This window comes from Hirundo rustica, chromosome Z, assembly GCF_015227805.2.
Source record: "Hirundo rustica isolate bHirRus1 chromosome Z, bHirRus1.pri.v3, whole genome shotgun sequence".
Taxonomy (NCBI): domain Eukaryota; kingdom Metazoa; phylum Chordata; class Aves; order Passeriformes; family Hirundinidae; genus Hirundo; species Hirundo rustica.
In genome coordinates, this window is record NC_053488.1 from 81,826,916 (window position 1) to 81,850,701 (window position 23,786).

The following is a 23,786-nucleotide window of genomic DNA, read 5'->3' on the forward strand; positions in this document are numbered from 1 at the left end:
GTCACAGCCTTTCTTTCATCCCAGGTACTCCTTTATCCCTCAGCCCGAGCTCTCTTTCTCCTCAGCCCGTCCCTCCTCCGCAGGAGGCCGGCAGAGGCGATTCCGCCCCACGTCGCGGTGCCGGGGGGGGCCGGTCCCGCCCATGGCTGAGGCGGAGGCGGCGGCCGGCGCTGGCCGCGGTGCCGGGCGGAGCGGGGCAGCGTTCCCCCATGGCTGTGTGCATGTGCCAGGCCGTGCTGCCGGCCCACGCCGGGCCCCGCGGGGAGCTGGGCGCCGGGCCGCTGCTGCGATGGATGGACGCCGCCGCCTGCCTCGCAGGTACCGCCGGCGGGGCCCGGCCCCTGCTCGGCCGGCCGCGGGAAGGGACAGCCCCTGCCTTGGGGCCGCGGGAGGCTGGAGGGAAGGTTTCATCCCGTGGGAGGGAGAGAGGGCTTTGGAGGTTGCATCGGGTCACAGGGTGGAAAGGGCCGCAGTGGTCATCCTGTCCCGCCTCGGGGTCGTGCCAGAGCACGGGACACAGGATGGCGTACAGGCACTGCTGGAACGGGTCCGGTGAGCTCCACTCCACTCCTTCTCTGGGCAGTCTGTTCCAGTGCTCACTGAAGAAGTTCTTCATCACAGAATATCCTGAGCTGGAAGGGCGCCCCAAGGATCACCCAGTCCAACCCCTGTCCCTGCACAGACACCCCAACAATCCCACACTGTGCATGCCTGGGGTGGTGTCCAAAGGCTCCTGGAGCTCCGGCAGCCTGGGAAGCTTGTTCAGTGCCCCACGACCCCCTGGGGGAAAGAACCTTTCCCTGATTTCCAGCCTGAACTTCCCCGGTCACAGCTCCATGGTCAGGTGGAACTTCCTGGGCATCATTTTCTGCCCCTTGCCTCATGTTGCGTTGCTGGGCACCACCAAGCAGAGCCTGATCCATGCTCTGACACCCTCTTTGGATATTTATACATGTGGATGAAGTCCCCCCTCACTCATCTCTTCCGGCGGCTGAGCAGACCCAAGTCCCTCAACCTTTCCTTGTGAGGAGGGTGCTCCAGTCCCCCAGTCATTCTGGTAGCCTTCTCTGGACCTGCTCCGGGAGCTCCTCATCTCTCTCAAGGAGCCCAGGAGATTTGGGATCTGGTTAGGAACAGGCACTATGAGAGTGAGGCGTCAGATGATAGGGGAGAGCGAGGAAGGGAATGTGAGGATTTTTAAAAGGAGCAGCAGAAGGGAAGAAAAGAGTTGGGAAAAGATAAGTAAGGGAAAGATGAAAAGTACCCATTTAAGATTATTGGCACGTGTGCCAAAAAGAAGGAAAGGTGCCTTGGCAGGGGATTGGACTAAATGGTCTCCGGAGGACCCTTCCAGCCCTAACTATTCTGGGATTCTGTGGTTCTGTGAAACAACCACAAATCCAACCAGCGTGCAGAACACTCCGTGTCTGACTCTCTCGGCTTCGAAAGGTTCTGAGAACCCGCTAGCTAACTTGCAGAAGTGAGTTGTGAGCGCCTGCTGTGAGCGCGGGCTGCAGGGGAAGCACTGCGAGAGCGCGGCAGCGAGCTGGGTTCCTGGTGCATGAATTAGCAGCCTGTGAGGAGCCTGGCGGCGTTCCGGAGCTCCTGCAGGGGTGCCGGGGTGCTGGGGTGCGGGGCTGGCTGTCCCCGGCGCGATGACCGCGGAGTGCCACGCGTGGGCACGGCGCCGTGCCCGAGCGGGGGTCAGACCGACGCCAAGGACCGCCTCGCGTGGGGCAGCTTCCCCAAACACGCACGCCTCTTCCTTCAGGTTTATGAAGGAGTGATTCCATTTCAGCCCTTCAGTGTTTTAACACTCAGCAGTGCTTTTTGAGGAGAGAAGGTGGTTTCTGCTTGTATTTTCAAAGGGAACTCTTCAGATATTGATATAAAACCTCTGATTTCTCTGAGCTCCTCTTGTGATGCTCACTAAAAATAAAGGGCTGGTTGGGAGTGAGAACTCTTGCCTGTTGTGCAGTTTTGCCTGCATTTTCCAGGCCTCCTGCTGGTCCCCTCTCTTATCTCTGTCACTCAGGACTTTAGAGCAGAGGTTCTCTGTGTTTATACAGCTCCTAGTTCACTGGAGATCTTACCTTTTCACTTGGAAGCTCTAGGTGCTATGGTCAAATAAATAATGTATCATATTACTTGCTGTAAAAACTATCAGGTTATTAAATGGTAAACAGTAAATAAGATGTTTACCTTTTCCAGATTAGTTTTCATAATTAATACAAAAAGCGTGTGTTCATTTTCCATAGCCAAATGCATCCCAGGAAGATGAATAACAGTTCAAATTTAGTTAAAAATATTTCACAGCAGATGAATTCTGGTTTTGTATTTTCTAAATCTTGTTTTTGTTTTTGTTTAATTCATGCATTTTGCTGCTGCACTAAGGACATGTACTTAGCTGCTTTCCACTGTTAGGACTGCACTAATAAGCTAAGGTTTTTACCTACAAATTAGTAGATTTTTCTCCTGCATCTCAGAATCCTCAGCTGAAATAAAAGTTCCCGACTGGATTGCTCTAGCTGATGTTCATGACGTATTGTTTTTGTGGAAGAATGATGAGCTTTCTGTGAGCTTGATAACACTTTGTGACTCTTTCTGTCTTTCAAAACGCTCATTAAGGCTCTCTTACCAGAATGTTCATTTTAAGAAAAAGACCTTAGGTAGAGGTTTTCAAAGTAAGACAGTTGCTGTCAGCTAGTCTCATCTCCTGACGTTACCCATAAATATGAACACCCCTTACAACAAAGTCATGATAAAAAATGTTAACTTTAATCTTGTTTAGCTTCTCTTTTTTCCCAAGGGGCACGCTGCAGAGTTGCATTATGTTGTTCACAGGAAGGAGTGGGACCTGCTGTGTGCGATCCCTGTCTGTCAGGCAGGAGCCCACAGGTGAATAGCTCCCTGCAGGTGCAGAGTGGTAACTGTGTGCCCCTGTGTCTCTTTTGAAGCTGAGAAGCATGCTGGGGTGTCCTGCGTGACAGCGTCCATGGATGACATTCAGTTTGAAGAGGCTGCCAGGTACAAACCAGCTGACAACAGTCAGATGTTTTCATTCTGGAGATTCTTATTTGGCAGAGATAAACCAAGACATTATAAAATGGAAGATAGCAGACCCATGAACTCACCACAGTCACAGGGCTAAGTCTCAAAGTTGCTCTTTTCTACCTTGATAGCCTGATCCACCCAGACAGCAGCTTCATTTTACAGGGCAGAAATGAACTGTTGTTAACTTTACTTGGCAATTGAGATGCCTGATGAAAAACTGATGGCCCAGTGGTCTCTGGCTCTAGTGAATGGCTGCAGGCCATTGCTTATCTCTGTTAAATAAGGAATTAATGTTTAATAATAAAATAATGTTTAATAAAAAACTTACTGTTACTAGTGTTTTTATTGTTGTAAGTTCTCTTTTGTTCATTTCTTAACATCTTCTTCTTTCAGCTCTTTTAGAAAAAAAAGAGAAGTTTTACATTCACTGAGCACTGAATTGACTGAGTCTACGAGATAACAGAGAACTGAACTTGTTTTAGCCATTTTTCACGGTATTCAGTGGGATGAAAGACACTGTAAGAGGAAATAGGATCTTTATTCCTAAACCATGTCTTTACAGAAACCTAAAGCCAGTACTTTGTGGGTGTTGTGTGGTTTTACACGGTGCAATCTGGGAATTAATGAGCGGTTAGATAGGATAGATCTGGTTGCACAGAGAGGTGCACGTGCAGTTCTTGTAGCTGTGATCAAAGCAAGACTGGTTGCCAGAGCTACACCTGATGTTGGTTTAAAGCTGTTCACGGCATAAGTGTGAAATAAGTGTGCACTCAGACTTGAGACTGTTAAAGCAGTGTCCATTAGAGTAAGAACTGGAGCCAGTGACAGAGAACATGATCATACCAAATCTGGGACTCAGAAGAGAACTTCTTGGTTTGTTTCACAATACTGAAGTGTTTGTCATGCCTGGAATTGCTCCATTTTTAATTTTTTCCTTGGGAAAAAAATCCTGTCTGTGAAAACTAATCAAAGTCAGGGTAAGTTTCCCTTTCAGGTGTAATAATTCAGACTTAGTGGCTTCAGAGCGCTTTTCAGTCTTGTTTCTTGAGAGCAGAACAGAGCTTATGGAATATGATGAAAACAGTTTTCCTTCCAAATTTATTTCCAAATATTTCTAGTCCTTCTTTCACATGTAATACCAATGTTCCATTTGTAACAAGAATTTTGGGTACAAATCTTGTAATTGTGAAAGAAATTATTTAAGAAATTATTTTTCTCTGTTGGGTCATTCCTAACATCCTTCTTGTAGCTTAATGTGCAATTTCCTAAATTTTGCCAGATCTAGTTCATTATACAAACAGCTTGCATAAATGAAAGCATTCTTGCTGCTCTCCCTGGTAAAATTAATAAGATTTTTTTTTTAAGTAAATGACTTATTTTAAGGTTTATTTACCTAAACCAGGTTACTAAATCTTCCGTAAGGACTAAGTCTTCTATGCTTATTTCAGCTGAGATGTAGACAGAAATTGTCACAAATCTATTTAGTTTAAAACGTAGTTTTATATCATGATAACCTCTTCTTTTTCTTGTAATATACAGCAGTTCAGTGGTACTGAATTACATCTGATTTTAAATTACATTTATTTAAATTTTATTAATGTTCCATGTGTGAGTCATAGTCAGTTTATTCTGGTAAGTTTCTGACAGTTCTAAGTGGAAGTGTCGTGTTGTGTGGCTTCTGCCCCTGCATATCTAGTTCTGAGCGCTCTCCTTTCTGGAAGGGAGATGGTGTCCCTTAGCTGTGCAGTTGGGAGCAACTTCCTTAACAATTCTGCTTTTTCTGTGCAATGAATAATGCAAAAACTGCTTCTGACCATCTTCTACAGAAGTTAATGATGGCTCTGCATGTGCAGATGGTCTTAGTTCTTTCCACTGACCATTTCTCCTGCCCTGTCCACCCAAAGGATTCCATCTGTGTTCTTGGATGTGAACACAAAAGAGAAAATTGCTGTGCAGTTTGTTGTTCCTGTCAGGTCCTGTGGAGGAGCAGATTTCCTGTTTCCCATTTCCCATTCTAGTTCTGCCGTGGAATGAGGAATTTTAGTAAGCCTTTACCTTTAAATGCCAAAACTTCATTAATTTAAATTAGGACGCAACTACTACTACTACTACTACTACTATTACTATTACTATTACTATTACTATTACTATTACTATTACTATTACTATTACTATTACTATTACTATTATTATTACTTTAAATAAACTGGGGTAAAATAAACTGTGCAAAATCCTTTGCTGTGAATGTTTTGTTAGTACCCAAGTGCCCTGAGTTATATTTTACTTCGGTCTTGGCTGTAATTAGCTCCACTCTGCCTGTGCCAGGACAGCTTTCTAGCATTTGTAACTCAGTTTGAATTCCCTGGAGGCAGTGGCCTGACACCCATCTGTTTTGGCTGTGGCTCTGGCTTACCCTGCTCATTTTGTCCTTTTACTTCCTGCTTAATGGGAAAACTTGAGGGCAAACTGCTTTCCTTCCACTGTCGCAGTGCTGCTTAGGGTTGGGATTTGACAGCTTTGGAAACAAGGTTTGCTCCTGTTATTGACATGGAGCAGGTGCTTAAGAATTCCAGAAGGAAAGAAAATATTTCCTCATTTAAATTTGTTTTGATGAAATAATAAGTGTAATTTAAAAGATAATAAACAAGAAAATAAATAATATAATAAGAATAAATAATATAATAAAAATAATACATAATATAATGAAATTGCATTAGATAATAAAGTAAAATTTCTGTTTAGATATTTATCTTATGTAGGTAAATGGGGAGGAGTAGTTTTCAGAGAGATGGTGTTAGTGCAGAAGGAGCAAGCGGTCCTGTTCTTGGCCAAGATTTGGAACGTGAACTCTTTCCCCATCCTTTAAAGATGTCCAAGAGCACTTTTTGTCCTGGGTTTATCTCCACATGTACATGTATCTGTGTGCCAGAGGTGAACATGGAGTGTATCCGAGTACTTTTGCAGCTAGATGTACTCAGTGATTTGGTACAGGATGTGTTTTTGAGCAAAAGCCAAAATTTCTGGGTGTACCTGGAGCACACCTGCCATCATACAGACACCAGCAGAGAGAAGGAATTTTGCCATTAGGGTTATGAAGAACTCTGAGTGGCTGTAATTATACTGACCAAGTCTGACTGATGAACACAGTGTTAAATTGAAAAGTGAATTTTTCACTTTTTTCAGTGAATTTTCAGTGCAGTGTGGAAGACTGATTAATGAGATCTTCTTTGCTACTTTTAGGAGTACACAGAGAGGCAGATTCAAACCCTTATAAAGTGGCACATTTGCATGCTCTGAGGTCTTACTCTTCTTAACAGGGTTGGACAAATTATTTCCATCAGAACAAAGGTGAACAGAGCATTCAAAACCAGCATGGAGGTAAGAGATCATCACTCTTTTTCCTAAAGATATTGAAGGAATAGAGCAGAGGTGGGAGCAGTAGAGGAACACAGTGGGTCCAGGTTTATTTCTTCCAGATATTTGCAGATATCTGAACAGTAACACTGCCTAATGGCACTGCTTTCAGAGTGTTACAATTATGTGTTTCCTGTAAAATAATCCATACTAGAATAGCAACTGGGCCCCAAAGAATTAAAGATTTTGGCAGGTGTAGTGGGCAAGATGGGATAGGTGGTGTTGGTCCAGGCCAGATCCACTGGATAGGTGGAATTCAAAGAATTTTGAAACCTCTGGTAAAATGTGTGTATCTCAGGTGTACACATGATCTTCATATTGTAATCAGTATGCAATGCCTTGCCCAGTCACTTCAAATCAGAACTGAACTTTGGGCGTGCTTTTTGTGTATTATGCCTGTGTCCAATTCCCATTATTATTATTGGGAGTGATGCATTGTAATGTATTCTAAAAAGTTTCTAAAAATTAGAAAATAGCAAATATTTAAAATATGTTGAGCCTATGCCACTGCATCAAATCCAGTGTTTCACATTCAACTGTTTCATTGTGTTTTGCATCTCTAAACACATTTTTTTGCATGTACAATTCTTAGAAACTGATTTAGATGGGAACTCCAAATGCCACAAAAGTAAATGGAAAGAAATATCCATAAAACTACATGCGTCTTCCTTTTTTTTGTAATTTTACCCTACAAGTGATGCTAAACAAACATAAAAGTACTAAAAAAAATACTAAAAAGTACTAGTACAAAAAAGTACTAAAACACCTTTCAGGGTTGAGTTAATATTGTGATGACCAGAGATGTAGCAGTGGTTAGAGCAGGTTTTTTACCGTTTTCATTTTAGGTGTAACAGACTGATTAAAACTGCACTGTTTTGTGTCAAATCAATCAATGATGTAAATACCGTTTTTGTCTCCTTCCTCCACCACCTTCTTCCTTGTAGGTTGGCATCAAGGTGACAGTACAGGATGTTTTGACTAAGTCTGAAAAGATTGTGAGTGTGGCATATGCAACATACGTGGCCAAACCAGTCGGTAATGGAAAGGTACTTTTCCTGTTTTCTCCTAAGCTTGGAGTGACTGAGTTTCAGTGAAATAACCCAACTTTTGTGGTTATGAAACACAACAGAAACACTGTTTATTCTGATCAGTGATAGGAAAAAAGCATGAAGTCCAGACTTTATAAGATAGACTTTGGGATTTTTTTTCCAATTCACTGCTCTGTAATGGTAAGGTGGTTGTTGTTGTTGTTGTTTTTTCCATTTCCTTTTGCACATTTGTTCATTCTAGAAGTGAGGTCTTTGTGAGGGCTACAGTATTGACAGAGGCAAGCAGTGGAAGGGAGATCCTTGTGAGTATCTGACCTTTTCAGAAGTTGATTGCAGGGTGGGATTTTTTATCCTTCACTTCCCTTCTCAGGGAGGTTTTTCAAACATTATTTTTAAGCTTGCTTCCAATCTAAATTGGTTCTTTGCCTTTTATGTTGATTAGTTTTCACGCCAGGGCTGTTTCTTTTCCCTGGTGTTTGGCTCTCTGGAGGTGTTTGGAAATCAGTCACGGTACCCTTGGCCTTCACATTACTGTGCCAGACAGGCACAGTCCTTTTAGTTTTCTTGTGAGGAAGGCCGAACACTCCTCAGACACTTAATAAACCCTCCTTGTCTGTGAAATTCTACTTTCTTGAGTGTAACTAGCATCATGGATATGTCCATGGATTTCCTGTCTCACTGAATGTGTTATGACAGCACATCTGGCTGCTATATATCCACCGGAGATTGCCAGAATCATCCCATGAGCAATTAATACATCCAGTCACTACTGCTTTCTCTTCTGTGAGCATGTGGCCCAGTTTGGAGAAGAAACAGATTGGCACAGTTTTACTAAAACTAAAGCCCAGCTCTAGCCTCTGAAAGGCTCATGGCTAAACTGCTACCCAGATAGCACTAAAATATTATCAACTAAGAATTGTTCGTTATTAGTTGGATACTCAACATCAACCTGCTTACCTTTTGCCTAGATTTCTGGGGAGATTAATTCAGGATTAAATTGGTGATGATTAACTGAGATTAGGCTTAAGACAGGAATGTCCTAGAGGGAGTTTGAAAGTTCAGTTCAAATTCCATCACAAACTAAAGTCTCAGAGACATTGAAGAATATTTTTTTCAAATCCATTTTTCTGAACAACTGTTTCTAAAGTTGTACAGAGAGAATCTCAATGTACCCACCATCTTAATTTTTTAATTGGGCCATCTGGGAAAATCTAGGAAGCTCTTGTAAAGGACTGGAAAGGAGGCAATGAATCTGCAGAAGGGTTAGAGGGAAGAGTCAAAAGCTGAGAAACATTAGTGGCAGCACTGCAAGATACAGAATGTTAAATTTGTCTGTTGTGCACTGCTTTATGAGTTATTTTAATGTTTCTTAGGCTAGGCCTTCTAGACAAATCTCACAAGTGATTGTTCAGTGACAGCTGTGGTGTCATTATCCAAATGTAGTAATTTTCTTTCCAGTACAGGTTTGGATGCCATTTGTCAGGGCAGTGACATACACAGGAATTTGCACTGACACCACTGACCAGTGCAACTGAATTATTTTTCTGGTTCAAAAATGCTATCCTCAAACCTTCATATTAAATTAATATTTTCCTATTGTTTTGTTTGTTCATTTGTTTGTTTCCTTTAAATGAGAACTGTCTTAAACACTTTGTGCTCTTACAGATGTTTGTATTTAAAAGCTAAAAGCACTGTGTCATTGAGTTTTAATAAATTGTTCTGAAAGAATAATACAGAATCTCTTGAACTTTATACTCTGTGTTTGTTGTATTATTAAACTTGTCATCTTGGACAGCTGATAGGAAAAAGTAGAAAATGCTGATGCCATTTTAAGTTCAAAGTGCGCTCTGTTATGATTGTGAAATTCAGAACTGTTGTTGTTGGTTTTTTTTTTTTTCTTTCTTTCCTTTTGCACAGGTTGAGTTAAAACCTGTACAGCTTCTGTCTGCAGAAGACCACCTGGAGCACAGCCTGGCTATTGAGAGGAGAAGAATCCGTCTGGGCTATGTACAAGTCTTTCAGAAGCTAATGCAGGAGAGCAATAAGGAAGGTGATTTCTGTACTCAGCATAAAAGGTGGAGCAAACACTTAGGGCAGCTGGAAGGAAGGAAAAAGCAGCAAAAAAATCTCCTTGGTGTTGTGGTGTCAGGTAGAAAATTGTGCCAGATTTGTGGTTATAGGTGCCAGAGGTGTGTTAGACAGTTATTCTAATAGAGAGGAATTTATTTGTCTCTCAGAAATTCCAGATTTAAAAATGCAAGGTTGAAGGCCAAGTGTGCATTAAATAGATGTGAAATGCAGATCTTCACATAGGTTCTGTGTGTGGGGTTTCACAAGTCCCACAGAGCTCTGCATTACAGCAATAAACTTCTGTGACACTGGTTGTGATGTAGAGAGAAGCATGAAATTCACTCAGGCTTATGGCCATGTCTTTGCCAGAAAGCAAAACTATGTTTATGCCCCAAGATGATCCCCAGCAAGAAGAGGTTTCATTAAATGGAAGTCAAAACAGGTAAAAAAGTTAGAAAAACTGAGCGAAGAAAGAGGTTCTTTTTTATTTATGGTAGTAATTTCTGTTCTTAAAGAAAGTTGTGCTCAAAAGTTGTTGTGTTGCCCCACAAGTTAAATTACTCAGAACATTTAAGAAAATATGCTGGTATTGGGAAAATCTGATCTGTAGCTCCATGTATAAATAACAGACATTATGAGGTTTTACTGAGGAGAGATTAAACCTATTACAAAGATCTAGCCTTAACAATTTAGTAAGACTTCATAGAACTGAAGAGTCTTGTTTGGTACAAGAAAACAAGCTATTTGTCTTCATGGTAACTGTCTCAAAGGATACAGTTTAATAACCTGAGTGATAAATCAGAGGTGGATGGGTTTTATCTCCACTGCCTTTCCTGGAAATTCTTTGAAGGATATTATTGTAGCACTAATTCACTCTCCTTAAGGAGAGAGAACAAGCAGAGTGGGAGAAGAGAGGAGAGAACATTGTGTGTAAAGGCTGCTAGGTAGCAACATATGTACAGATCATACCCTGAGAACGAGGTTATATTTGATGAGTCGATCTTAGGGAACACCTTGAGTAGGTCCAAAGTACAAGTTAGTCATATGTTTCCACACACTTACATAATCACAAAGTTAGTTAATTATGGCATAAGTCAAAAGTACTATTCATGTCAAAGCAGCTCCTAGCATAGATAGGAATTTTTAAAATTACTTGATGTAATCTCATGCCTAAATCTTTTCCTGCCAAACACCACTGAAAACAACTGAGATTAGAGTGAGGATGCATGGCTAAACACTTGAAAGTGACATCAGAAACGCTCAGGTAATACAAGGTGACAACTGGTTCAGATCCTCATTTCTCTCATCTGTTCAGTGTTGTCTCAGGCAATAACAAGAATTGTAACAAGATGAAGTAACCGTGTCCTGCTCTAACCTTAACACATCTGTACAGGTGCCCATCACACACAGTGCAGAGTCTTTGACACACATTTGAGTTGGTGCTGAACTGTTCTGACAGCCCCTGTCATGGCAGTGCTGGCAGCCCTGATCCCCCCAGCACACGCTGGGGCTTCGGCTGCTCCTCTCCCAGCTGGGACAGGAGCTGCTCCTGACACAGGGATGTGAGCATGCACAGAGGGCTCGCAGCAGCAGCTCCTGGGAGAACAGAGCAAATGTTCAGCCTCTTGTTGCTTCCCTTGCAAACCACAAGGCTCTTCTGTGCCTTTCTGTTTTTCTTCTTTTTACCGAGCCTGAGGCAAATTGCCTGCTTCAGTGGGTGTGTTTTCCTCTGAAAGCATTCATTGATACATTGCTGCCGTGTTTCAGATGCTCCTGAAGAGAAAGATGCAGTTTCAACTGAACATACACACGTAAAGAGCACTGAGCTTGTCCTGCCTCCTCATGCAAACCATCATGGAAACACTTTTGGTGGTCAGATCATGGCTTGGATGCAGGCAGTGGCAAGCATTTCAGCAAGGTACTTTCCTATGGCACTGTCTCTGCATGTATCTCTAAATGGATGTGCTTTTAATGTTTTAGGTTTTTGTTTTAATTTTATAGGTTTATTAACATTAATGTTTTAATGTTATAGGTTTCATAGGGATTTATTTTATGAAGAATACAGACCCAGGCCTTTGTGACTTTTCTTCCTCCTCACATTACAGGAGGCCTTTGAACTGTTTATGTGGTACATCTCCCACAGCATGCTGTGCCACTGAGACTCAGACATTATTCTGTTACACATACAGACCCTAAGGCAAAAGAGGCTGTGTTACCTTCCTGGGAATCTTTTCAGAAAGCCAGCACTGGATACAGGAACAGAAACCTGCCCTCTTTGTGCTTGGTGCAGTGCCTTTAAAAAAAAGTTAGTTGTTTAATCAGGATAAACCCAATATGGACCCTGTATCAGGTGGCATTCGAAATGAACGGCCTTCTAGAACTTAGTCTGTAGATCCTTATGATGCCAGAAGAAAAATAAGTCAGAGAAAAAGGATCCACATAAACAGGTTCCATTTTGTTGGTGTGTACATAGAAAGGATGCATAACCCTCAGCAAGTCACTTGACCTTTCTGTCCCTCTGAGTTGCACATCCTATGGCTTGCAACAGCTTTAGCAGTTTAAAGAGCTCAGGCATCTTCAAGTAAAAAGAACAAAGTATGTTTTGTGACGCTGCTTGTCAGCGTGACCCAGAGATGTAATCATTTAATTCCTGTTCCCTAGAGTCAAACCGTTGTTCGTCTCCCTTCCTGTTCCTGGACACTGTACAAAGCTTCTTTGTAAGCAGCACTCAAGTTTCAGTCTGAATTCTCCTTGAATACCGAGTGACCTAATTCACTGCAGGGACGTTGGATATGTTTTCCCTTTTTATCTTTAATAATTAAATGACTCCTCCATTCATTATTCATACAGTTTTGATTTGTAGCCAGTGGTTGTACTGATAACAACGGATTTTCTGTAGTGGTTGGATAAACAACTTGTTTTAGTAACATCAGAGTGCACTGACCTTACTCCCGCATGCAGTTCCAGTGGCTTGAAGGGACTGTTGCAGATTTTTGCCATAATATGACTCGGAATATTTACCTGTTTCCATCAGATAAATTTTATCTAGTGGGAGTCACATTTAGATTTAAAACAGGAAGGGAAACTTCAGCAAACAGAGTATTGAACAAATTTTCTTTGAACTAATTAATGCCCAACATGATTACTCATGTTGAAAATTTCAGGAATAATAGCTGGTGTCAGAGTTACATGTAGTTTTTTTTGAGAAATAACCACTCTCACTATGAACCTTTTGTGAGGCCGCTCACAGTTAGACCCCACCTTTGAAGGTGCCAGGTAAGAGTTTCTATGTCCCCAGACTGTGTTGGAGGGGAAGAGGAGGGATAGCAGTGGAAAAATAAATTTCTAAGGGCATTTTTAATATTACTCACTCTCCTTCTGGCTTCTCGCCTCCCCACCACTTTTTTTGGCTGATCAATACATGAAAATATTGCAGATAGCAATAAAATCATTTGAATATCAGTAATTTTAGCTTGAACTTGATCTATACTTTCTTATTCATTACGTTTGCAATAAGAGCACTCAGGGTGTAGTTTTCCAGGAAAAAAAAATGAATATTCAAACCTGATTTGTGGTGTGTTCCTCTCCTCATCATTATTGTGTTTGCATCTTTAGAGTGAACATTGTAAATAAAATCAACACTTAGCATTTTAAATCAGAAGAGCCAATTATTTTAATTTAATTACAAAGTAATTAAAATGTATTAGACTATTGAAGAGATGTACCAGTCATTTAATTAGCTGCAGATAATTGTGTGCATTTAACAATACCGGTACATTAGTTTTCAAAGTGCAGTTGAGTTAAAATCTAGAAGTGCTACAAAACTGTATTTTCAAATTTAGAAAACTTCACTAATGAACAGTCTATCCTAGATATGCACAAGGGTTTTTACTGAGAGCAGTAAAGCAACTGTGTTGCTTTAGAGGCTAAAAATCAATGGCATATGTTGTATATTGTCCACTCTTCCTGTGATGCACAGACATCCCAGCAGAAAGTGAGGGGCTTTGACTACATGCAGACTGATGAAGAAACCTGATTTTTGCCTGGTCCGGAGAGCTTGGAAATGAGATTCTATTTACACAGACTGCACCTGGAAGCCATCTGAGGGGCTTTTTATCCTCATATCACACCAGCATAAAGCATCTAAACACAAGCAAAAAGTACAAATATTAAGACTAGATAAACTGACATGGGACATTGCTGGGACACTGTCCCTAGTGCTCGGCATTTCTGCTTTTAATTGTTTAAAAGTTTTAAGGTCTGGCATTTTTACACTGCCCAGGAGCCTGCTCCCCATGCAGTCCTACAGAAATTAAAGCAAGGTAAGGGGTTGCTCTGTGGGTAAGGGATTCATGGTCTGGCTTTAAGAGAGGGCAGTCTCAAGCAGTGAGAATTAATTGGTATTTTTAAAATGTGTTGGAAATGAAGCAGCATGACATAAGTGGTATTATGATGGTTGAAGCTCGAGTTACATGCTCTTTGAGCTGAACATGCTAACATGGAGTAGATCAGTGTAATTTCGTGACCTTCCAGGTCCTGCAAACCCTGTTTCTGTACTCAGTCACCCTGGCTGTGCATTTAGCACAACTTTGTGTCTTGATATATCTCTCTGGCTTTCTGTTTCAGCCGCCTCTGTCGTTCACACCCCATCCTGAAGTCAGTTAACATGTTCAAATTCTGGGGGCCATCCTTCGTGGGTGACCGCCTGGTCTTCAATGCCATTGTCAACAACACTTTTCACAACAGGTAAAGCTCCTCCTCTGTTGTCTCTCTTGGTATCTCCAGCACCAGCCTACACTGTGTGTTTCAGGTTTCATCAGTAGGATTTTCATTAGTGAATTAGTATTTTTTCTCAGGTGTGACTTTGAGGGATGTATTTATATCTGTAACTGCCTATATGTGCCTCTTTTTGTTTTCTGACTTTTCAGTTTCATTTGTCACCAAATCCCACTTCTGCAAATGCAAACAACAAATATTCCTCTGAAATTCAGGGATTTTCAAGGGCTGAGTTGCTCCTAGAGATCTGATTCTTCAGAAGATGCTAGCTTCTTACCAGGATCTTCCCACCTTGGCAATTGTTGACAGATCTGCATTCTATTTATTGCTTATTTTTGTTAATGCTATTTATCTACTGCCATATTTTATTTTATTTCAGAAGTGTGTCTGTCCAGATTGAGTAATTGATTTGCTCTGCTACGGAAGGTATTTGAGTCAGGCTTCCTGCAGACCTGGAGATACTGCAGTCCTTTTCATCATGTCTCAGGACTGCTTCTGCATCACTTGTAGCAGTTCAGTAGTTTATTTAAACTTTCCTTTCAGCGTGGAAGTTGGTGTCCGTGTTGAGGCTTACAACTGTGAGGAGTGGATCAAAGACCAGCCACGGCACATTAACAGTGCATTCCTCACTTTTAATGCTGTGAATGACAAAGGGGAGCTGCTCACCTTCCCCAGGGTCAAGCCCACTACACAGGTGAGCTCTCAGGAGCAGGGTGCTGACCACAGCCTGGGGAAGCAAGGATAAAGCAGGGCACTGCAGTGCATCTTCTTGCAGGAGAGAAAAACTCCAAAGGAAATGTTTGCCCTCGAGTGAGAGGTTTGTTATTGTTAGCTTTAGTCTTCCAAAATTGAGAGGCTCAGTGGAGGGTCCTCATGACTAGAGATTCTGTGGTTGATGGGCAAAGAAGAATCAGATGCGTTTGGAGATTTTTCCACTTGTCTACATCTTGTGCAAGGTATACTGACTGTAGATGAAATTTAAAAGTATTCAGTGAATAGTTATTTTTATAAATCCTTAAGAAAGATGAGAAATAGAGTGAATAAAGAAGACAGTGGGAATCAAATGCCATGATGTGGGTGGGCTTTTCAGTTACTTTGACGTGGAGATCTCAGTTCATGTTTCCCTGAAAGTGGTTCATGAAGCACTTGACACAGTTTGAATGCTATTGTCGAATTATTTGCTTTGGTGCCACCTGTCACTAAACTTCCTGCTCCAGTTACAAGTGTAAGGCAAAAATAAAATTATTTTTTCACATTAGGGACCTTATTTTATATAGGATGGGAACTGGACAAACAATTCAAGGTGCCTTGTGTACTCACTGGCACAGTAAGTTTCACTACTGCCCATTGCAGGCTGTCTCAAGAGGAGAAACTGACTTTGAAAAATAAAATTTTCCTTTGTGCTTTGAACACCAGATGATGATAAATTGAGTTAATAGTTTATTTGGTGGGTAGCACATTGAGAAAGAGTGGAATGTGTGTGATGCACTGCCCAGCTACCACTGCTTTAGGATCAAAAAGCATTAGGAGGATGCTACAATGATACAACTCTTCTATCTCATTGTTTTTTGGGGTTTTTTTGTGGGTTTTTTTTTTTTTTTTTTTTTTTTTTTTCCAAATTACAGAAAATATTGCTAGAGCAAAAAGTAAACTACCAGTTTACTTGGGTTAGCCTGTGGAAAGGCTGTTGCACAAAGTATTACTCTCTATTTGCTTGTATTACTGCTCTGCCATTTCCTCATATGTAATAAATAATTTTTAGTTGTCTTTTTTTTCAGAATTTGTTCTGAAATTATGAGATGTGTTTCTCTCTGGTGCACTTTTCATGCAGGATGGTGTGAGGAGGTACCACGGAGCTATTGCCCGGAGGAGGATTCGACTCACCAGGTATAGCTGGGTCACTGGCAGATCTTGATTTTGGAAACTTAATTTTATAATCCTCTAAGTAAGGTAATTGAACTCTCCTTAACATATTGTTACATGGCTTACATTTACATATAACTTTGTTTCAGTGGCACTGAAATTATTAGAGGCCTCTTTGTCTCAAAATTACTTTGCTAGGGAGGCTATTTTGTTTCATTGTCTTTCTTGTACAGAAGAAGCAGTTACTGCAAACCAAAAATTGATAAAGTGCTTGTATTTAGAAGACACTTAAACCTATAGAAAGTGATTTTTCCTAGCATACACAGATGTGTAAAAACCAATTTATGCTACTGTGTCTCTTTCTAATTATGTTTTAGAAAATGCATGCTATCTGCTAAAGGAGACAAGCCCTCTGATGCCTGGGAGACAAGCAACCAGGTAATCTGCAGGTGCATAAAGAGCTGTATTTGTGCACCTTTTGGGGTGCGTGAAACAGCTGTTCAGGCTGTGGCAGTACAGGTGGACCCTCTGAAATGTTGTGGTAGTCGTGAGGAATGGATGGATGTGTAACACAGTGAAATTTCTCTTCTAAAAGGAGAGAGTCGATGATTCACTATTGACATAAGAGTAAATTCAATACAAAGGATAAAAAATGTCTTTAAAACAGATGCATACAAGTGGTCCCTTAAGGTCTCCTGCAGATTTATCCACCGGTATCCACAGCTGTTATAAAAGCTGAATTCTCCTGTAGAGGAAGTAGTTTGGGGCTTTGTTTTTTGTCTTTATCCAGCCGTGGAATTTCTGAAAAATTGCAGTGAGGAAACCATTTAGTTAGGGCTAAAAGTGGAGGGAGAGATAGCAACAGAGAGATGAGCATTGGAATAGCATAAACTTTGTTTCTGTGGAAAGGAAGGTGAAATCATGTTCATTCCCAGATACCCTGCACCAAGTGTCCCTGGTTTGGACTTGCTGGGCCATTGACTGTGCCTGTGTCTTGCAGTGAATAGTGTTGAACCTGAATTTATGCAGATTTGTAGATAAGCTAAATGTTGTTTCAGTGTCCAGGTTTTGTGGCTAAAGTAGTGGGAGTTTTTTGTTGGTTTCTTGTTTGTTTGTTTTTGGTTTGGGTCTTTGTTTTGTTGTTGTTGTTGTTGGGTTTTTTTGTTGTTGTTTTGTTTTGTTTTGTTTTTTGGTTTGGTTTGGTTTGGTTTGGTTTGGTTTGGTTTGGTTTGGTTTGGTTTGGTTTGGTTTTTTCCCCCTGCAGAACAACAAATGTAAATATGCACACAAAGATAAAAATGGCTTGCTTAAGATTTATTTCCTATGAAATCAAAACCTGTCAGTAAAGACTCTAAGGCTGTATTCTCTTTGTAGAGTGGTTAAATGAAAACTCCATCCACTGTAGCCAAGCATAAAGAATGGATATATTTGCATTTTCTTTGCTGTGAGCCTGCTGTGTAAAGCAATTGCCAAGATGGACCCAGATTGGTAGCAAAGAGGTTAATTTTCGAGTAGATTCTAATTATTTAAGAGGAAGATGGACAAAACCATTAATTCAGTGGTCTGAGAGGTTATCTGTATTGTCTCCCTGGTGGTCAAAGTTGATCTTCACAGCTTTATAAGTGGAGAAGCTGAAAACAGTGTTTTGTTGTCCTTTAATTAAGATTGTTTTGCCAACAGCCATGTGTGTGAGTGCATCAGGAAGCCACTGGAAGTGTTTTAATTCAGAAACTATTGAAGTGTGTTTTCACTTACAAGGAAAATAAGCATTTGTTTGCAGTTGAAGCATAATGATAAAAAATCCCCCACCTAATTTCTGCACTGTTCAGTGAAATGTACCTTTTCCCCTCCATTTTCAAACATGCATCTTGTTTTTCAGGCGTATTTGAGTTACAGCAACATAGCTGCACTGACACATCTGGCAAGAAAACCGGGCTGGGACATAACCAAGACTCTGGATAATGTAAGTGCAGAAAAGAAATTACAGAAATCTGAAAGCAAAGCATCTCCCTGTTCTTGAATGGTTGTTAAAAACCCAAAATCAGTGAGGAAACTTGTGTAAACCAGTTCTAACAGAGGAGCATGCTGCTAGGAAAAGCAGAAGAAAGACAAGAGGAAGGCTGGTGTGTTAACCCTGTTGCAGTGCATGTTTTCCAGACAATGGAGGGACATCAGGCATTTGCCAAGGCTGGGTTTCTGGAATGTGGATAGTGACTGGCAGTTTACTTCAAGGTTTTGTCAATCCAGAGGTGTTTTGGGACAAAAAAAATACTTTCGCAGTACTTTATTCTGACCTTCTGTGCATCACAGGCTATGAAACATTGCTTAGTGTATGTAGACAATAAGATACTTGAGTAAAAGCAGATACAAATCGTAAGGAATTCCAGTGATGGCAAAACTGCCAGTGCCATGTATAGGTTGTTCCAGTGGTTAAACACTTTGAGTAAACACTGCTGTTCCAAATAAACAGCAGACAACACTTGTGCTGGGAAAAGCAAGCTTGAACCACCTCATGGAGACAGGCAGAGAGAACAAATGTTCATCCTGGAGAAGAGAAGGCTTTGGGGAGACTTTGAAGCACTTCCCAGTACCTAAAGGTGGCTTCCAAGAAGTCTGGAGAGGGACAGCACAAGGGGGAATGACTCTAAAGTGCAGAGGATTTGTTCCCATTTGCCTGCAAACACAACGACCCCAAGCTGACAACCGACAGTTTTTGGAGGTAAAAAATGGCACTCTGATGTCTCTGAGGAGAATAGTTGTCAAAACCACAAGACTTGTAAGCCTGCAGAGATAATCCAGCCTTGCCAATGTCCACATAGCAGAGAGGTGTTTTGACAGCTGCACCCCCTGCTTTGTTTCGTGATTTCTCAAGCCTAGAAGATTCCTAGAACAACATGATTTCTGTTCTGTGCCTTAGAGGAATATTGATGCAGACCTCCTGTGGACAGTTTTTAAAGCTCCTAAGCATTTAATTTGACACCAAACTTTACTTCAGCAAGGTGCCTGCTGGATTATGTCTGGGTTTATTTCCTCTTCCAAGACAGGAAAATCCAAAGAAATACAAAATCTGTGTTGTTGCAGAAATGCAGCATAACCAAAAAAATGGTTCGTTTTGGTTCATGATGCAGCAAAAAAAATACACCCAAAAAATAACAAAACCTCAACAGTGATGATTGAATTTTGAATTTTGCTTCACTTGGAAATGAAAATCTGTTAAACTTCTTGGGATTTGAGAAGCAATAAAGCACATGAATTTGGAAATAAAATCCTCTAATTCTAAGCATTCTGTTGTACCCATCTTCTTCCATTATATGGGGTTTATGGGAGGTGCCAAACCCTTCTTTTGTGTGTGCATTATTATGTACAGGTTATTCCTTTTGAATTCTCTGTGTTGAGAATTAGGCCTATAAATAGAAATAGATCCAAAAAAATCAAGGGAATATAGTACAGGTGTAGGAAAAGAGATGCAAAACTATAATTTTAAGTAGTAATTCAGAGTATCATTAATGTTGGGTGCTCTGCTTCACAGAAGAGATTAGGGAGAAAAAGAAGGATATTTTGGAAAGGGAAGTGCTGGGTTGCTCTAGGGGCAGAGGGGCTAGGCCAAGGTGTGGCTGATTTGCCTGGACAAAGGCATGTGGCATTTCCCAGAAACTCCCAAGAAAATCTGCTCAAGTCCCAAGTGAGTGTAACATTTATGCATCTAAATGTTTACAGTAGTCATTCTTTGTTTTTAATACATGCTGTCTTTTTTCTTTTTTCTTTTTTTTTTTTTGTCAGGTAAGAATCTGGACCCACGAGGAGGGTGCTGTGCTGTCATTCAAGGTGGAGATGCAAGTGAAGGTCCCATCCCACGTCGCCTTCTCCCTCTTGTCCGACTTCAGCCTTCGCCAGCGCTGGGACAGACACTTCCTGTGAGACCCTGCTCCTCTGTGGGCTCTGAACCCCCTGACCTCTCCTCTTTCCTGACACAGACACTTCTGATGTGCTGGCACTTCACTGCCCTGTTAGGAAGAAAGTGCTGTAACAATTTGACATCAAACATTCATTAGTCAAAGTATGGGGTTTGGTGTTTTGCTGTAGAAGTAAAATTCGGTTTGTGCTTAGACTGGTTCCAAAGTACAGAGTGCTCTGTCAAAAGAGAGGAATACAACAGAGCTCATCTTTTTCTTAAATTGGCACAGTTCCAATCCTAGACATGTATGTTAAAAGCGACAAAAACCCAAAAAGAGCAACAAAATAAAAAGTAAGAACTGAGGTAGGTATATTGTGCATGCTAGCTTTAAAAATTAAGGAAAACCTGTCTTCTTTCATGTTTGTGCTGTTGGGGACACTGATGCTCAGTTTCACTCTACAGTCAAAGTGAGAAATCAAGAAATGCGGTCCTTCAAAATGCATATTTTCAGAAAAATTACATGTTTAAAAGTTTGTATGATTGGAAATGGGTTTTGGAATGGCTCTAAAAGGTGTTTGAGTTTTTTAATTTAGAGACAACTTAATTGAAATTATACTAATTTGATTTGGTGAAACATTTTCAGTTAGTTATTTCATCCTGAAAGATTTTTACCAGAGGGTGGAAGTGGAACCTTAGGGATATCTGAAAATCTACAAACTGCTGAATTTTCAGCTTGTAACAAACAAAACCTAAATAAATACTGTTGATGTGCGGCAGAAAACCTAAATTTTTCACTCTCTGTGCCTTGCTGCTGGAACATGAAAATCGAAGGTTCAGTGTCAGGATGGAGCCCGTTTGCACTGAGTTTGTTGAAGGAGATGCTGTTGCACATACACGTGTGTTGAATGTATTCACAGGACGTGCAAGGTGCTGCAGGCTGTGAGCGAAGAGGAGAAGATCTACCACATTACATCTGCCCCCCTGACAGGCCACCAACCCAGAGACTTTGTGATTCTGGTGTCCCAAAGGCAGCCCTGCAGGCCACAGTGAGTATGGCTCTGATTTTAACTTTGAGCACTTTGGGGCCAGTCTGGAGCCCTGTGACTTTGATCTGTCGCTAAGTGACAGAGGTGGCATTTTACTTTTTAAGGAGTGAGATTCCTTTGTTGATGCCCGAGTTTGTACAAACAGATTTGCTTTGCAATGTGAAGGGGCAGTGAAATAAAGCCAGATAATCACAAATTTTTGCCATAGTACAGTATTGATTCTTCGATAGTGACTCTTCGGGAGTGGTCTACCAGGAGGGCAAATAGGCCAGAATTTCAAATGGGCAAATTGGGAAAAAAAATCATGTCCCAGAGAGCCTGTCAGTCGGCTGAAGCACCTAGCTGGGAGTTTGTTATTTGTTTGAAGTGACTTTGTACTCCCATTCCACGTAATTACAGAGTTTTTACTTAGTCAAGGAAGTGCTTGAAATGTTATACATTTATTGTATCTATATATTCTGCCAAGCCCCTTGCTCAGTTTAACTTTTAAAAGTTTTATTATTTTTTATTAGATTTCCTTTTGCTCTTACACAGTGAAACATGGGCAAATGGAACCTTTTGGTGTACCTTACTCTTCTTTATTCTGTTTCTTTTCTCACATTCAGTGATTCTTCAAGTTAACACTAAAAGGCAGTATTCTGTACAGTTGCTTGCTTTCCCCCTCCATGAGAGGATTGAATGAGTTTGAATACCTTTACTGTGGCCACAGTGTGAAGCCTCTGGGTAAAGGGTGCTCCCTGATGCTGTAGATGCCGGCTGAGGAGAGCAGGATAAATTAAAAAGAAAAGGTGGGGAATGGGAAGAGGTCCTCTGGACTGGAGTCTGTGCTGAAACCTCACTGAGACTCAGGAGAGCCCAGGCTTTAAACCAGAATCGTAGAACTCACCTGAGCTCCTCTGCTCTCCTGTGAAAATGACATGTCACTTCTGCGTGAACATTTTTAACAAGAGGAAGGGTGTGATGCCTGTCCCTGCCCTGCAGGGAGCCCTATACGGTGGCTGTGAGGTCGGTGACACTCAGGGCGGTGCCCCCGAGCCCGGAGTTCTGCAGGAGTGAAATCCTCTGTGCCGGGTTCCAGATTCACAGCACCAGCAGCAGCTCCTGCACTGTGAGTAGCCCTACAGGGCCCAGCTGTGCCCTGTCCCCACTGTCCTGGGACTGTCACCTCACCGGAGATGACATTCTGCAAAGGGAACAGAAAAATATCTAAAAAAAAAAAAAAAAAAAAAAAAAAAAAAAAAAAAAAAAAAAAAAGAAAAGAGTCTGAGTGTGGAGTCTTGCCCAACTTCAGCCAATCTGACTGTTAGAAATGAGCTCTAAACCGAGCATTGGAGGCTGCCCTGCACCTCCAGAGTCATTCACTGAGTCCTAAAATACACCTCTAGAGGATGTGCATTGCACTGGTCTCTGGTGGTGTCTCTCTCTTTTCACTGACTAGAAAGGCCAAGGAATTAGTTCAAATTAAATTCCTTGCTTGAACTTTCATATGCCAGGAAATCACACAATCTGATTCCCATCCCCGGACCTATGCCAATCTTCTTTGCCATGGGAAGGTCAAAACTTTCCCATTTAAGAAAACACATTTCTGAGAACTTTCATCAGCTCTTGGTGGCTGCCATTCCTTTTTGAAGGCGACAGCTTTGTTCACAAAGCACACATATTTAATATGTTATACACAGTGTTTCTTGCTGCACTGCTCTATACATTTACCTGCAGATGCTGGAGGATCTGAGAGCAGTGAGGACACCCAGATCACTGGAGCGCTGTAAAAAAGGCATGCTTTTTGCAAATTATCGCCTTCAGTTTCAGAAGCACTGTGTGATTCTATTCACATCCATTAAAACTGTGGTACTCATCAAGGCTGTGCAAAAAAAAAAGGCTAACTTGCAATCCATAGGCTTTTTTGTTTCATTTACTTTTGTTCAAACAGGTGTGTTACTTCAATCAAGTGACATCAGGAGTTATGCCTTACTTAGCTGCAAATTTTACTGGCTCATCAAAATCCATTGAAGACACTGCTTTGGAATGTATCAAATTCTTAGAGCTGGAAGACAGCAAGTGCTGAAGTCAAAACAGATTTCTGAAGGGACATCTGAAGATTATCAAGCAGTTCTGGTTTAAATTCATGCAAGGGTGTTGATCATTCTTCTGTAGGTTACTTGCTTCAGATCATGTAGTCAGCATTGGGCTTCAGCCTGAAAATATCTGGTACAAGCATTTTCTATCAAACCAAGCTTAGGTCTTAGGCTCTAAATTCAATCTTTAATTTAAAAAAGATTAAGGAACAGATTCTGCTTTTGATTGCATTAATGAATTTTATGTAAATGGAGGCAGAACTTGGCTCAGTAGAGCTGTAGCTCATAAGACTTTTTCACTATTTTAATGTTACATTGAACAGAGTGGCATCCAGGCATCCCTTGAAATCAGCAGAAACCAAGTAGCTTTGCCAGTGCTCTGACCTGGCCATGCAGGTCCTTGCATACTCACTATTTATAAACTGATTACAGCCCATGTAAATTAGTGTTGGCTAATGTCTGTACATTAGTAGTTGTCTGTTTATCTGTGACTCCCGATAAATTATTGTTTCTGAGGTTACAGACTCGTGACAGTATTTGGGGG

General features: G+C 41.2%; 1 protein-coding gene across 4 annotated transcripts; it reads left to right on the plus strand.

Annotated features, from left to right (window-relative positions):
• The first annotated feature begins 221 nt into the window (after nt 1-221).
• ACOT12 (acyl-CoA thioesterase 12) lies at nt 222-23,757 on the plus strand. 4 transcript variants are annotated; one of them, XM_040090100.1, is made up of 15 exons: nt 222-318; nt 2,958-3,027; nt 6,372-6,432; nt 7,413-7,514; nt 9,435-9,567; nt 11,355-11,505; nt 14,214-14,333; nt 14,907-15,057; nt 16,195-16,250; nt 16,604-16,664; nt 18,106-18,189; nt 20,007-20,140; nt 21,039-21,167; nt 22,149-22,275; nt 23,098-23,757. In XM_040090100.1, the coding sequence occupies exons 1-15, from the start codon at nt 222-224 to the stop codon at nt 23,230-23,232; spliced, it is 1,611 nt and encodes a 536-aa protein (XP_039946034.1). In that variant the 3' UTR covers nt 23,233-23,757. The 4 variants fall into 4 exon arrangements, with proteins under 4 accessions (XP_039946034.1, XP_039946038.1, XP_039946035.1 ...); XM_040090104.1 differs by lacking the exon at nt 22,149-22,275 and having other exon boundaries at nt 23,098-23,269; XM_040090101.1 differs by lacking the exon at nt 222-318 and having other exon boundaries at nt 2,962-3,027; nt 6,295-6,432.
• Nucleotides 23,758-23,786: the final 29 nt, after the last annotated feature.

What these genes read in the sequence shown, in the direction of transcription:
- ACOT12 (XM_040090100.1), top strand. Translation starts at nt 222, where the DNA reads ATGTGCCAGGCCGTGCTGCCGGCCCACGCCGGGCCCCGCGGGGAGCTG. An exon ending in AACCAGTCGGTAATGGAAAG is followed by an intron (nt 7,515 to 9,434) that starts GTACTTTTCCTG and finishes CCTTTTGCACAG; the next exon opens with GTTGAGTTAAAACCTGTACA. An exon ending in CCAGCAGCAGCTCCTGCACT is followed by an intron (nt 22,276 to 23,097) that starts GTGAGTAGCCCT and finishes TTGTTCAAACAG; the next exon opens with GTGTGTTACTTCAATCAAGT.